Genomic DNA, 13,906 nt, shown 5'->3' on the forward strand with positions numbered 1-13,906 from the left:
ACGTTCACGTTCTATCGGATAGTGTTGGTTGTCCTCGCTGGCTGTTAAATAAATTAATATAAGTGAGCCTTTATTTGTAATTTTATGTATAAAAATGTAATTACATTTAGCTTATATAAAATGGCATTTCTAGTGTGTTGGTTTATATTTATTCTGTTTCATTTAAAATTGATCAAAATCAGGCTGCATGGATAAGAAAAAAAAATCAGTTGCTTCTGATCGGTGTTGAGTTTGTGCCCCACTTATGCAAGAGACGCCACCGTTTACTCGTTCCATACCTTTTACTTAAACTGTGTTTTACTGCTCTATGAAACAAAATAAAAACTTAAAATATGCAATTTAAACATCCACTGGCCCTAACCCTAGTGATGCATCTCCAACTACAGTATATGCTTATGGTTGTTGTCCTGCTAGAAAGACTGTCTCTAGTGTTTTACAGCCGTTGACAGTTTTTCTTCCAGATTTGCCCTGCGTTTAGCTTCATCCATCTTCCCATCAACTATTAAAAAAAAACTCAGCCCTCCACAGCATGATGCTTACACCATCATGTTTTAAAGGTTCAGATACTGCATGTCCTATAATGTGCAGGGCTTGATCTGATTAATGTTCTCTTTCATGACCTGTTTTTATTTAATTTATATTAAACCTTTAACCAGGTAAAAGACCTACTGAAATGGAGACCTCTTTCCTGGCCTGTTAATTTGAGTGGACATCAGTGTATGAGTAGGTTTGTTATTGAGCCATGCCTCTCTTAATCTTTAGATGACAGACTGAACAAAGCGCTGTGAGAAGTTGAAATGCTCAGATGTTTTATAACCTAACTCTGCTTTGACCTTCTCTCTGACCCTTCTGCTGTGTTCCTTGGTCTTGGTGGTCTATCTACTAATTAGGTTACTTCCAAAAGCAATTTGTTGGTCGGTTTTTTATTTAGGGACGTCGAAGTATAGCGGGCCAAATACATGTGCATGTCATAACTTTTAGATTTTTATCTGTAGGAATCCAAATTAAAAGTAGAATTTTATTTTAACATTGGCAAATGTGATGAAGTTCAAGTTTTCAATTATTTTGCAGGCTATTTTTTTATATATATACACACATCCATTTGAGAGAGAGAAATAAATCCAGAGACAAACATGAGTAGCACTACCTTTTAATTACAGTAACTCATATAAAAAGTAAGAACCTCAATCATAAGAGCGCCATTAGTGTGTTTTCTAACGCCAATTCTCTTTAACTCCCAACAACTCAATTTCTTTTTTTTTTTTTTTCATTCTGCCATGAATCAATTTTCAGGATCCCGCAGTTGAGGAAGACAGACAGGGACAGAGACATTCTCGCTTGATTGTCTGGCTGGGAGGAAGTTGATTTGTCGCAGAGGGAAACATGGAGGGGAAAATCTGAGGCTGTAAGATATTTCAACATTTACTCAGTCCTCCACGGGGTTAAAAGAGGAGGCTGCGCGTTTGACGAAAAAAAAAAAAAAAAACAGTCCTCTCAAAAGTGAATCCAAACTCAAAAGAGGTCGTAAAAGTCGAGGGCATGTCAGATTGTGTGTACCTGAGGTCTGCATTGGCCCTGGAGAAGCACAACCCAGCAGAATCATCATCATTGGACAAACTGTCAGTGCAAAATATGGCCCCAAGAAATTATCTTCAAAAAAGAAAAAAAAAAAAATGGCAAAAAGCTTTGTCAGCATAAGTCCACTGTTTGAGCCAGAGCCGGTGATGTCCATAGATAATCCTTTTTTCTTTCCTTCCTTCTTCAACTCACAGCCTTATTTCAATGCCTACGTGGAACACACTGAGCCAAACAGAAACATATGAAACAAAAAAGCTGAGTACATTAAGTAAAAGGTGGCGGCTGCAAGCAAATATAAAGAAAAAATGAATTAAGACAAAAAAAAAAGGATTCATTGGCCTCTGACTCTAAAAAGTAAAGAATCTGCTCAGATCCCCTGAAAACATCTAGAGGAAAATAAAACTGATGGCATCTGATCACTCAGCTCGAAGCGAAGGCACTGACACATCGTCTGATAACATACATCCTAAACTTGTAGATGAAAAATAGATTTTTGTAGAGTGTAATTCGTGGTTTTGTAATCTTTATCATTTGTTATTGCCTATGCATGTGAATGAGAGAAGTGCGTGAAAGAGCTGCGGTTTGGTCCCTCTAGCCGAAGGTGGCGCCACAGTTGGGACACCTCCTCTGACGCAGAGCGAAGCAGAAGAGGATGCCCAGCGGGAAGAAGAAGATGGCACACAGGATCCCCAGGCAGGTGAAGTCGTCCTCAAGGACACCCACTCTGGGAAAAAAAAAAAAAATACAACTTTATGAATCGATGGCATTTTGAAAATAATAATTAAATGGATAATAAATTAAAGACAGTTTGAATGTAATGGTCTGGAACAGGAGGCAGCAAGCTTTATAACGCAGCAGCCATTTTTGCCTCTAAGCTCAGCTGAATAAAACTGTGCTTAGAGCTGCAAGCACTAAATTAACCTTCTTAAAAAAAAAAAAAAAAAAAAAGAATAAATAAAATTTTATATATATATATATATATATATATATATATATATATATATATATATATATATATATATATATACACATACATACATACATACCTTTAGAAATGTTGCTTAGTGACTGCCGTTAAGATTATTTACTTGGCATTATTGCACAAATCTCGTGTTCTATTTATCCATATTGTGTTTTACTTAAATACTCACAGATATGAGCGTTTAAGTGGTGTAACAAAACACCATTGTGTTTTGTTCTGCTATTTTCTACACAAATAATTGACAAATTACTTCGATTTTACAATTTGCTTTTGATCAATTTAAAAAAAAAAAACTGTTTAGAGTTTTTAAATATTGAAAAAGAAACAGACAAAAAGAAAATTAATTTACTTTAATTTGATATTTGTGTGAATATAAGAAAACAAAAACAGTTTTCTACCTAAATGCAAAAAAACCCACAACAATTGAGCCTATTCCGGCCAATTCTTTCATTCATCTTTGTTGATTTATAAATCTTTAACCTCCCTTTATAGTGATCTTCATATTAAAAGGAGATATTGGCTCCATCCAAATAACCTTAATTATAGCTTCAAGCTCCTGTTCCTTGACCTTTTACGGGGTCAACAGTAAAAACTCTATCCTGGGGAGGAAAGGAGCTTCGGACTCCATTGTGGGATTTATTGTAGCTCCTTAGTGCCTGTAAGGGACATTGCAAGGTTCCTAGGCTAAATTAACCATGAGAGGAAGCATTCAGGCTTCTTTTCCTACCTCCTTCCTTACCGACTGCACTATTCAGACAGCACTTATCATGGTGACAGGTGACGCACTTGTGCTTTGGCTAAAGACTTGTTACCCAATAGAAGGTATTCGGATGGAGCCAATGTATTGGCTGCTGCCGCTTCCTGTTTGTGTCATGTGACCTGCTGTCCTCAGATATCCTAAAACAGCTGCCAGTTTATAGGAGAGCTGTGCAGAGAGCAGCTGAAATTCTTCTAATTAAAGGTTATGCCGTTCAAAGCAAAGCACCAGGTTTAAGAAGCAAGAGAACAACTTTTTTTGGTAATCTTTGTGAAATATTGGTACTCACCAAATTATTAAAGTTATTTCAAAACAGTAAAAAAAAGACATACGCCACCCTAACCCGACCCGATGAAGCTTTGTGTGTTTTAGGGGACGTTCTGTCAGACAATGATAGCGGCTTTTTACTTTATTTTTTAAACATAGTTAACACTGTGCTGGAAAAGCTTTTTAAAAGCTGTCCAACAGGAACTGTTGTTGATATAGAATTTCTGTTTCCGACAACAAAGATGGAAGGACTTTAGGGTTCAGAACGTCACTGATAGGAGAGTTAAATGCTATATAATCACTACTAATACTAGTACAGACCAGGTTACAATGATGAAACGTAGAGGGTTATTTTACTGCACATACATGGCAATCCATCAGCAAGAGTCTTAATTTACCAAACTCTCATCAGCTCTTTCTCATGCTGTTTATTCAATAACATACATTTCTACATTTACTTATGTCAAATCTATGTTTATGTGTAGCACCTACTTCAAGTGGTACTTCTCATTTATTGGGAGCATAAACAACCCCATAGAGAACGGCGCGCACTGTGAGCCTGATCTCATTCTGAGAGCCAAATGAAAAAATGAAACTCTCTTCACAACATCAAGTCATCTTGATCAGAAAGTATTCCTTACAGTCAAACACGACTGAATCAGCTGTTGGGGGAGAGAATCTTAAAGAATATTTGTAGCTAACCAGCTTTAACCCCCAGCGACAGTAAACAAAGTGCTAACTGGGTCTCATGACTGCAGCACAGCAGCCAGTGTGGCCTGAGGCCTTTAGAGGGAAACAACCCGCAGAAAACAGTAGGAAGTGAAAGGCTGATTTTTTTTTTGTTTTTGTTTTTTTTGAAAAAAGGTCCTACTTATAAACATATGGGTGTTTTTATTTTTAATAAGAAGAAACTCGGTCTCAAGTTAACTATGAATTAAGGAATTTGCTTTGACGCATGTTTAACTGCATGCCGTATATAGGGTAGTTTTGCCAGCTCTGCACATCTACAGACTCAAATATGCGCCAGTTCTACTTTGCAAAATAACTCAATCCCAGACAGACTGGACAGAAAGCGGCAGTAAAAATTAATTTTGCATCCTTGCTACAGATTCCCAGTTGGATTTACAGCCGAGCATCGACTGGCCCGTTCTAAACGCATAAATATGCTGTGATCTAAGCAGTCCCGCTGTAGCCCAGGCTGCATGCTCAGGGTCTCGCTCGGTTGCCAACAGGTTTTCCTCCACGCGCCTTACGATCAGCTCTGAGCAGCTCAACCACGCCACGCAGATGAAAGGGCCCACAGCACCATCCTGCCATCGTCATGTTTCACAGTGGGGACGGCATTTCCAGGGTGGTGTGCAAATAAAGCGGTAACTCAAAGCCACATCACACAGCCAGAGAGTTGTTGAGGAAATCAACTCTCAAGAAACAGAAGTGAAAAGCCAGATGTTGAAAAAAACAAAAAAAAAAAAAGAAATCCCCTACTTCTAAAGCTACTAAATCTAGATTCTGCTTTGAGTTGTTTAAAATCAAAGTGTCATTATTATGGTAGATGTTCCAAGACAGCTGTGTACGGTTGGTCTATCGTTGCACCACTCCGTTTCCTGCTGTGCAATGTCTTTCTCTACGTGTTTGCACAAGCCAAAACATTGGCAATGCAGATGCCAGGAAGCGTTGAAAAAACATGCCCGTGATGCAGGTTCAGCCTGACGACGTGCCCGCATTTCCAAACTCCCCCTTTTTTGGAACAATCTTTATTCAGATATCAATTGGGAACCAACATGGTTGTTTCCAAGAAAGTTTTTTGTATCAAATAAAGTACGGGAAGTTTCCCTTAAAATCTTACACAGGTGTTATCCTGTAAATTCAGTATTGAACAAATATATTGCAGATATTGATCCCCTTTGTTCCTTCTGTCACATTGAACAAGGAACACTGACCCACCTTTTTTGGGAAATGCTCTTTTAGCAAAATCTTTTGGCGTGACTTCAATAATTTTGCCAACAAGAAATGTAATATACTTATTCCATTGAATGTTAACCATGTTTTCTTTGGCATTTCCAATAACAGTATGTCTGGGAAAGATTATATTATAAATTGTCTTATTTTGTTAGCCAAATTCCACATACATGGTTGTAAATTTGCTAAAAACAAACCCAACCTCACTGTTTTTAGAGCTTATGTAAGAGGTTTTTTGGACTCCTTAAAAATATGCACCAATTCTGAAGCTATGAAACTTCTAACCCTAAGTGATGAAGTTAATTTGTAATCTGTAATTTCCTTTTTCTGTTTCATGGAATCCTGTGGTTCTGTTACCCCAGCACCTCGAGCATACTACTGTCTGCAATTGTATATTCTTTATCTGTAAATAAAGTTCGGTTAAAAAAAAAAAAAAAAAAAAAAAAAAAAAATCCAAACGACCCAAATTGAAATAATAAAAAAAAAACATTTATTTTAATCCCCCTCTTACTGTATTTCTAATTCCAACGACACAGTGGTGCGCAAAGAAAGCAGCAGCTCCACCAGGGATCAATAAGCTTAATCATTGTGACTTTTTTGGGTTCAGCTTCAAAGTCGTCGGTGCGTTCATGGCCGTCAGGACAGTGAGGACAGCCAAAAGCCTTCCCCATCACAAGAGGCAGCCCGGCCTCGCAGCTTTTCTGGCTTCAGCTGGTAAAACGCTGAACCGCTGCTCAGATAACGCACCAACTGTATCGGTTTTATCTACTCGTGCTTTCACGGTTATCTCGGTATCAGACAGTGTTTCGCTTTACAAGAGCAGAGCTGTCACAGGGCGTTTTTTAACAACACATGACGTCTTCGCTGTGCTTTTTAGTTCCCATGTTAAACCGTAGCTTATCCCATTTGTTTTTTTTAATGATACATTTATAAAAATCTGAAGCTCCGCCCTACGTTTTGCACATGTAGTTGAGTCATTTGACCCATTCCCAGCGCATCATTTCACGAGTTTCACAGGCGGCCAGATAGGAAGGCTGTGGGGTAAACTCCCTGCTTGTTTACTGGAACAAAGTGATCGCGTCGACGTAAACCATGAAAAGGTGGCATTTATCCTCCGTGTGACGGCAAAGAGCGTAAACTACAACCTTTGCGGTTTGTTATAAGATACGAACAGGGCATACTCGTTGTTTCATTCTACTTTCCCCATCAGTGTAACCGGGGCCCCCGCCGCCACCTTTGGCCCCGTCACATGTCTGAAGGGTGAACTCAGCTGACTGACAGGACATTGACTCACCACGGTGAAACTGTGGACAAAACTGAAAGTCATACTAGCTCGTCTTTTCTACGCTGATAGCTTCCTCATACAAGTAGCGTCAATAATAATAATAATTAACACACCAAGCGCACAGTGAGCACATGACACTCGCGATTTTTCTGTATGAAGAGTAACCCTGGCCTGGTTATGAGTTTTGCGGACATTTTGTCATCTGTGCGTCCTCACCTGCAAGCCGGGCAGCCTCCCACCACCACTACGGAGGGCTGGATGATGGCGTAAGTCGACGTGTAGGGCTGCTGGGAAACGGCAGGGCCCATCTGAGCCGCCGGGTATCCTGGAAGAGCCCAAAGAAGGTGGCATGTTATCATTTCGTTAATATAGCGTGGCTTAAAATAGGACAAAATGACATAATCTGCACTGTTAGTAAAGAACCGATTGGCGAGAGCAGTTCTGAAGTATACACACATATATATACACACACACACACACACACACAGCACAATTAGGCACACAATGTGCTTGACATCTAATTATGAGTGTCACAATGATTAGCACTAGGGCTGGACCATATAGAAAAAAAGCATATTGATAAAATAGAAATCATATTTATCGATATTGATAATTATGAAAGAAATTCAAAATATACACTTTAAGTGCAGCCCTGGTCATTTTATGCTGTTGCTTAATGACCTATTTTTAAATAAATGGATTCAAACACAACCAACCTTCATTCAACCAACTTTTTACGAAAACTGTAAGTGTTAAAAAAAAACAAATAAAAAAAACACGGGCTCTGTGAACCTTTTGAAGGCTGATGGAGCTTTCCTGGGTTTGTGATTGGTTGAGAGGATGCAATGACTGTAGTAATAACCTACATGATAGGCTAGAATGCACTGTTCTTTTATTGAACTTTTTATTGAGCCCTGTTTTTAATATTGAACCATATATCTATGGATCGATATATATCGATATCGAATTATCGTCCAGCCCTAATTAGCACACTATGATTTTTTTTTTTATTATTATTCTAAGGACTACGACACCTAAAGGTTCTTGGATAGAAGTGGTAGTGATGATTCCATCAAAACTTAGGGAGTATGCGATTATCCCGTGTTTGCATCAAACCACTTCCTAATGAGATTTTTCTCAAATCAGAAATAAGTGCTGGAAAACACGCTGTTGGCTGGTGCAGACTAAAAATGGAGGGAGTTTTGAGGCGTTTAATGAAGAATAATCGTTTTAAAAGGAAAACTGGCAGATTCCTGTGCTTTAGCCCACATACAGGCACATCCCTATCCTTCAAGGCCTTTACTTTTCAAATACATCACTAACAATTCTCAATTTAAAATGGGTAGGAGAAAATATTAAATATAGGCTTGACTGTCAGAGGTTTCAAAATAAATGTGTTTTTGGGAGCCACAGTTCAGTTCCAAATTAAGCAAATTATTAGCAAAGTTAATAATATTTAAATTTCACCAACAGGTTCCTCCTGACCGGATGCAATATTTGGGTTTTGGAGCGGCTCAACCACAGTCCCCACTCTATTTCTACTAAATCTATTAAAGAATCTGTGATAGCGGCCAAGGATTAGGGTGATGGTAGGGAGGCCTTCCAACCTCAAATACCAGGAGCTCATTGCTGAGTTTAAGTGCTGTATTAAAATTATCAAAATGTTTTTGATATCCCATTTTTATATAAATGTGAACAGAATTTCACTCCTTTTTATCTTCCTTGACTTTTAAGAGATGTTGGTCTCATTTCCTAACAAAATTACACTTTTTACATTTAAATTAGCCAGGGGTATAAAAATAAAGAACTCTTTGGGGCTTTGCTGGTCTGGGGGCCCAGAGCAGGGCCCTAATTTGCTTTTCTTTTAGGACGGCTCTGTCCAGGCCAAATTATATTATATTATTAAAAAAAATTGTATAAAGACGTTATCTGTAACCAGCAACATGTAGGTACTTTGACATAAAGTCTAGACTTATAAATTACGATAATTCATTTTTTTTTCTCTTCATTTGATGTTTGATTCAAACCTGTATATCAATGAACCAGCCCCACGTTTCCTCTTTTATGTAAAAAAAAAAAAAAAGAAAAAAAAAAAAAGAAGTTGATCTACACAAAACACTGCAGTGTGTCAGTTGGACATGTGGAAAAGCTCAGGCTCATTTCAATGTACCACGTCATGTCCACTGTTTTTGACCACTTGCATTACCTCTACGGTGTAACAATTGGGAACTTTTGACACTTTAATCAGACTTCCAGCTCTTCACACAGCTATATTTTAATGGAAGTTGACACTAACAGGTTTAATCCACAAAAAAATATCTAAAAAATGCAATTATTATATATTATGTATATATTTGTTATTGTTATGTCGCTCTCTCTTTTTTCTTTTTTTTTTTTAAGACAGCCTGACTTCCTGGATAAAAGCAGCAGCAGCAGCAGAGTCAGGTGATTATTTCCTGCCTCGCATTAAACTGGTACACATTTCTAGTAAGCATACAACACACTTTATTTACTTTTAAAAGTTTACAGTACAGATTATATATATATATATATATATATATATATATATATATATATATATATAAAAATCACGTTTCTTTTGTGCCATAACAATTAGCATAACAAATCATAGCTGTTGACAAACTGCGCATGCGAAACCAACCAAACACTCTTTTAACCCGTGTAATTATAAACCTCAGTGGAGGTTAAACTAAAAGTGTCTGAGGAGGGATTAAAGCCCAAAGTTCAAAGCGGGGCAGGAGTCAGAGCCCTCCTCGTCCCCTGCCTGGGGAGAAAACTTTGCTCGGCGATGGGGGGGAATAAGCGGAGCTGCTACTTGCCTGGGCCATCCGGGTAGTGGTAGGGCGGCGGGGCCGCAGCGGGGATGGCTCCGTACCCATGCTGCGGCTGCGGCTGCTGCTGCGGCGGCGGCCCGTACTCATGCGCCCCCGGAACGGCGTGGTAGGCGGGAGGTCTGTCCTGGAGGAGAGGTTTGCTGTCCACCATCTCACCCGAACAAGCGTGTCCTTAACTCGTATATTTGCCCCGCAAGTGAACAAAACAGGAGTTTAAAACAAATATATGTATTTATTTGTTTTGACTACTTGGCTTCTGTCAGCCGAAACGGTGCGCGGTGCTGGCTGAGGCTCTGTAGCGGGGGGAAAAAACAAAGAAAATACCCTGCGCAAAAATGAAACTTCGTCCCCCTCTCCATGCGCCAACTTTCTGCCAAGCGACGCAACAACCCTGAATCCTCGCCGAATGCCCTCCGTTACAGCAGGAATGATCGCCGTTAATTTGTTGACGGATAACTTAAGTCCGTTTCCCGGCTTGAAGTTGGTCCTTCTGTGCCAAAACAGCCGCCATGCACCATCGTAGCCTTGAAAAAAAAACTCAGCTCGAAGTCACGAAAGGCTTTTCCTTTCTGTCTGGATTGTCACAAGAAAAGAATCATGTGACGGGCTGCTGTTGCGCCTCTGCGCATTGAAAGGCTTCTTAAAGGGACAGGACACAAAAACAAAGCACGGTAGTCACAGATTATGGCAAGCCATTAATATATATATTCACTATCTTTGAGATTTGGCGATTTTACTGATTCTGCAGCACTTCCGCTTTCCAGGAGGTGGAAACACACGCAGGAGAAAGCAGTGGCCGATCAGTCGCATTATTTGTTTCTGCTTAGCAAGAAGTAAAGTCATAATGTCGCCAGACTATGATCCGGCATTTTGGTCGCTTCGTTTTAAACCAGGTGTCACCAACCTTTTTGAAACTGAGAGCTACTTCATTGGTACTGTGTCATACGAAGGGCTACAAGTACTGACCTTTGAACTAGAATCATTAGACCTCACCTTAACGTTATGCAATATAAACATGTTTTTAAATCTGTGCAAATACCAAGTATGATTAAAAAGGAAGAGAAACTGAATAAAGTAACATTTTATATGCAGCTCATTGGAGGGTTGTGCCATTTATTTATTGTTTTACCGGCTTGAGGGGGACTGGGGGCGGCTGTGGCTTGATTGGTTTAGTAGTTGCAATCAGAAGGTGGTGGGTTCAATTCCAGCTTCCCCTAATCACACGTCAATGTGCCCTGGCACACCAAGTTGCCTACCGAGCTGCGTATCGGTATATGTATGTGTGTGCTCTGGTGTCCAGTGCTTTGAGTGGTCAGTATAACTGGAAAAGCACTATATAAAATCAGTGCATTTACCATTTATATGGTCCAGGTGGCTACCTAGTGCCCACGGGCACCATATTGGTGTTGGCTGTTTTAAACCATACAAATGGAAAATAGTGTTTTGTAGCTTTCATTTATCGGAGCTTTACACTTTCTAGGACAAAATAATTTTTTCCCTCTAAAACATTGTTTTTTCTCTCACACATCACTAAAACCACCGTACTTTAGACAGTCAACTTTTAAGGAACATTCTGTTCTATGGTACCTATTAAAGGGTAAGAGGTAAATCTATCTTCTTTTAGGTCTGGACTTCAAACTGTGCTACAGCATAAAACAAAAATTCAAACAAATTGCTGTATTATTGAAAAGTAAATTTATTTCTGTAACTCTTTTTACATCATATATATATATATATCTATATATCTATCTATATCTATATATATATATATATATAGATAGATAGATAGATTAACACAGTTTGATGATTTGTGTTAATTATGATTTTTATTCCCACCTCCTGTTAATAAAAACATTGCATTTAATCTTAGAATATGGCATTAGATCAATAAAAATGCAATTTTTTTAATGCAGAAAGGGGGCTTAATGAAAAGTATGTTTAATACTAGCTTCAAGTTTTGTTTTTTTTTCTCCAAAGGTACTTTTAACCTGACAAAATATCCTTTGGTGCATTCACACTGAACACACAATAGAGATGCATATTCTAATTTCCTGAATATGACTATATTTAATACAGTCTGTGTTCCACGATCACACTTCCATGTAAAATAGCTAACATTAACACATCTTTCCACTACCTACTCCTGATTCAATGATGATCTTTGTTTACAGCAGCATGGCACCTTTATCATCCCCCATATCTTATGTCCTGAAAATCGTTTTGTTTACCTTAATAACTACTTTTTTTTTTTTTTTTTTTCCAGTGTCCTGTCTAGCAATATGGCAATAGGAATTAATTAATAACTACTTTGTACATCACTGTTTCACAGAAAATGCTTCTTTTGCAATCTGCATTATGTTTTGGGATGCCTTCTGAGGAACATCAAGCATATCTAGAAGATAAGAAAATGGAGTACATTCTTTTTGTCCTAATTTGGACTTTATGGATGGACCAATGAATCTAGAAATTGATAACGCTATTTCTGTCACAATCATCTGTTGTTTATGTTTTGTTTATAGTTTATTTCTGTTACATGCCTTCCTCAGTTCCTCGGCTTCGTCTTGTCCCCCAGACGTTTGGTATTCTGTTGATTACTGATTGTCTTGCGGCCAATTGTTCCACAGATGTATTTAAGTTCCTAGTTTCTGTTTGTTAGCCGCTGGATTCTCTGCGTTAGTCTGCATCGGTCCCCGTCGCTCTGTTCACTGTTGACCTCTGTTGTTCCTGGCTCCTGCGTTCCCCGTTCTCTATAGGTTTCCTTGTCTTCATCATTGAATATCATCATCCTCACTCACACCCAGGCTCAATCTCGTCTCTGCTGCACTTTGGGTCTGCAACCCTCCGCAATCCATGACAATTTGTGCACTAAAATCCTATTGATTTCCTTGATTCAAATATTTTATTTTCCTGTCAGTCTCAAAGTCAGTCAGTGAGCTTTAATTGTTTACTTTATAGAAATGTACTTATCTCATGGTACTTATTTCCAGCAGCCATAGGGTCACCAGTCCATCACAGAACGACACAAAGAAGAACAGGACAAACAGCTTGTAAATATTTATACTTAAAGACAATTTGGAGAGGCCAGTTAACCTTCCAGTCATATATTTGGACTATGGGAGGAACCCAGAGTACCCATAAAGAGAACCAACGCATCCACAGGGGAGAACACGGAAACTCACAAAGACACCAGGCTGGGATTCAAACCCACAACCTTCTTACTGCAAGGCGTAAACATTAAATGTGACTAGCTAAAAGGGAACGTTCAAAAGGAACATCCTGAACACCAACAAACCCAAAGAGGTAATAACAGACTACAGGAGGTCCAGGAAGACTGAACATGCTCCTCTCTGCATACACGGCAAGGTGTGGACAGCATTGGATGCCGGAGCATTCACATCTCCTCTGACCCCTCCTGGACAGAGAAACCTTCCCACCTCGTGAAGAAGGTCCAACAATGGCTCCTCTTCCTCATGAAACTGGACTTTCCACTAAGCTGCTAAAAAACCTTTGCATTGCTACAATAGAAACTTATTTTTTGTCCTAGCATAACTGTGTGGTATGGGAGCTGCACAGTGCAGGAGAGGAAAGACGAGTGGTGAGAACAGCAGATGGGATTGTGGGATGCCGTCTACAGGATTTGGACTCAGTTCATAAAGCCCAGAAAAGGGCCAGAGGCATCTCCACTGATCCCATCCACCCAGGCAATGCACTTTGTGCCCCTCTTCCATCAGGTAAACGTTTCAGAAGCATCAAATCCAGAGCTGATAAACTCAAAAATAGCTTCTTTCCAAGAGCTGTGAGGGATATCACCCCTGCTGAGTAGATTGTGGTCTATTATGTCACAATCACACTACTGTTACTGTATATTTGCTCACCCTTATTCTCATGAATATTGAATTATACATTTCTGTAAATGAAGCCTTAAGATCACTGCACAAAAATGTTGCTTAATTAAAGGAAGGACTCATCCATGTAACATGGTTCATATCATTTGCAAAGGGACTGATATCAGACCTCTTGGACTCTGATACAAACTTGCATGCTTTAATGTAAAAAAAAAAAAAAAAAAACTCCAGTAAATTATAAGTGTGTTGTGTCTGTGTGTGTTGTGCAGCCGTTGTCTGCCTCAAACAAAATATCACTGTGGTAACATATGGTGATAATAAAAGATTCTTGATTCCTTATCAAAAAACGGTCTAAGGGAACGTTTAAGACAGCAGAAT

At 39.0% G+C, this 13,906-nt stretch overlaps 1 protein-coding gene across 1 annotated transcript; it reads right to left on the reverse strand.

The window, feature by feature from the left end:
* Positions 1 to 1,134: 1,134 nt before the first annotated feature.
* On the reverse strand, positions 1,135 to 10,301 carry bri3 (brain protein I3). Its single transcript, XM_012872409.3, has 3 exons — positions 9,669 to 10,301; positions 7,045 to 7,153; positions 1,135 to 2,302 (listed from the first exon to the last, which is right to left on the reverse strand). Exons 1-3 carry the CDS (start codon positions 9,832 to 9,834, stop codon positions 2,170 to 2,172), a joined length of 408 nt encoding a protein of 135 aa, XP_012727863.1. The 5' UTR covers positions 9,835 to 10,301; the 3' UTR covers positions 1,135 to 2,169.
* Between the last annotated feature and the right edge of the window lie 3,605 nt (positions 10,302 to 13,906).

Source organism: Fundulus heteroclitus, chromosome 16 (genome assembly GCF_011125445.2).
Source record: "Fundulus heteroclitus isolate FHET01 chromosome 16, MU-UCD_Fhet_4.1, whole genome shotgun sequence".
NCBI lineage: Eukaryota > Metazoa > Chordata > Actinopteri > Cyprinodontiformes > Fundulidae > Fundulus > Fundulus heteroclitus.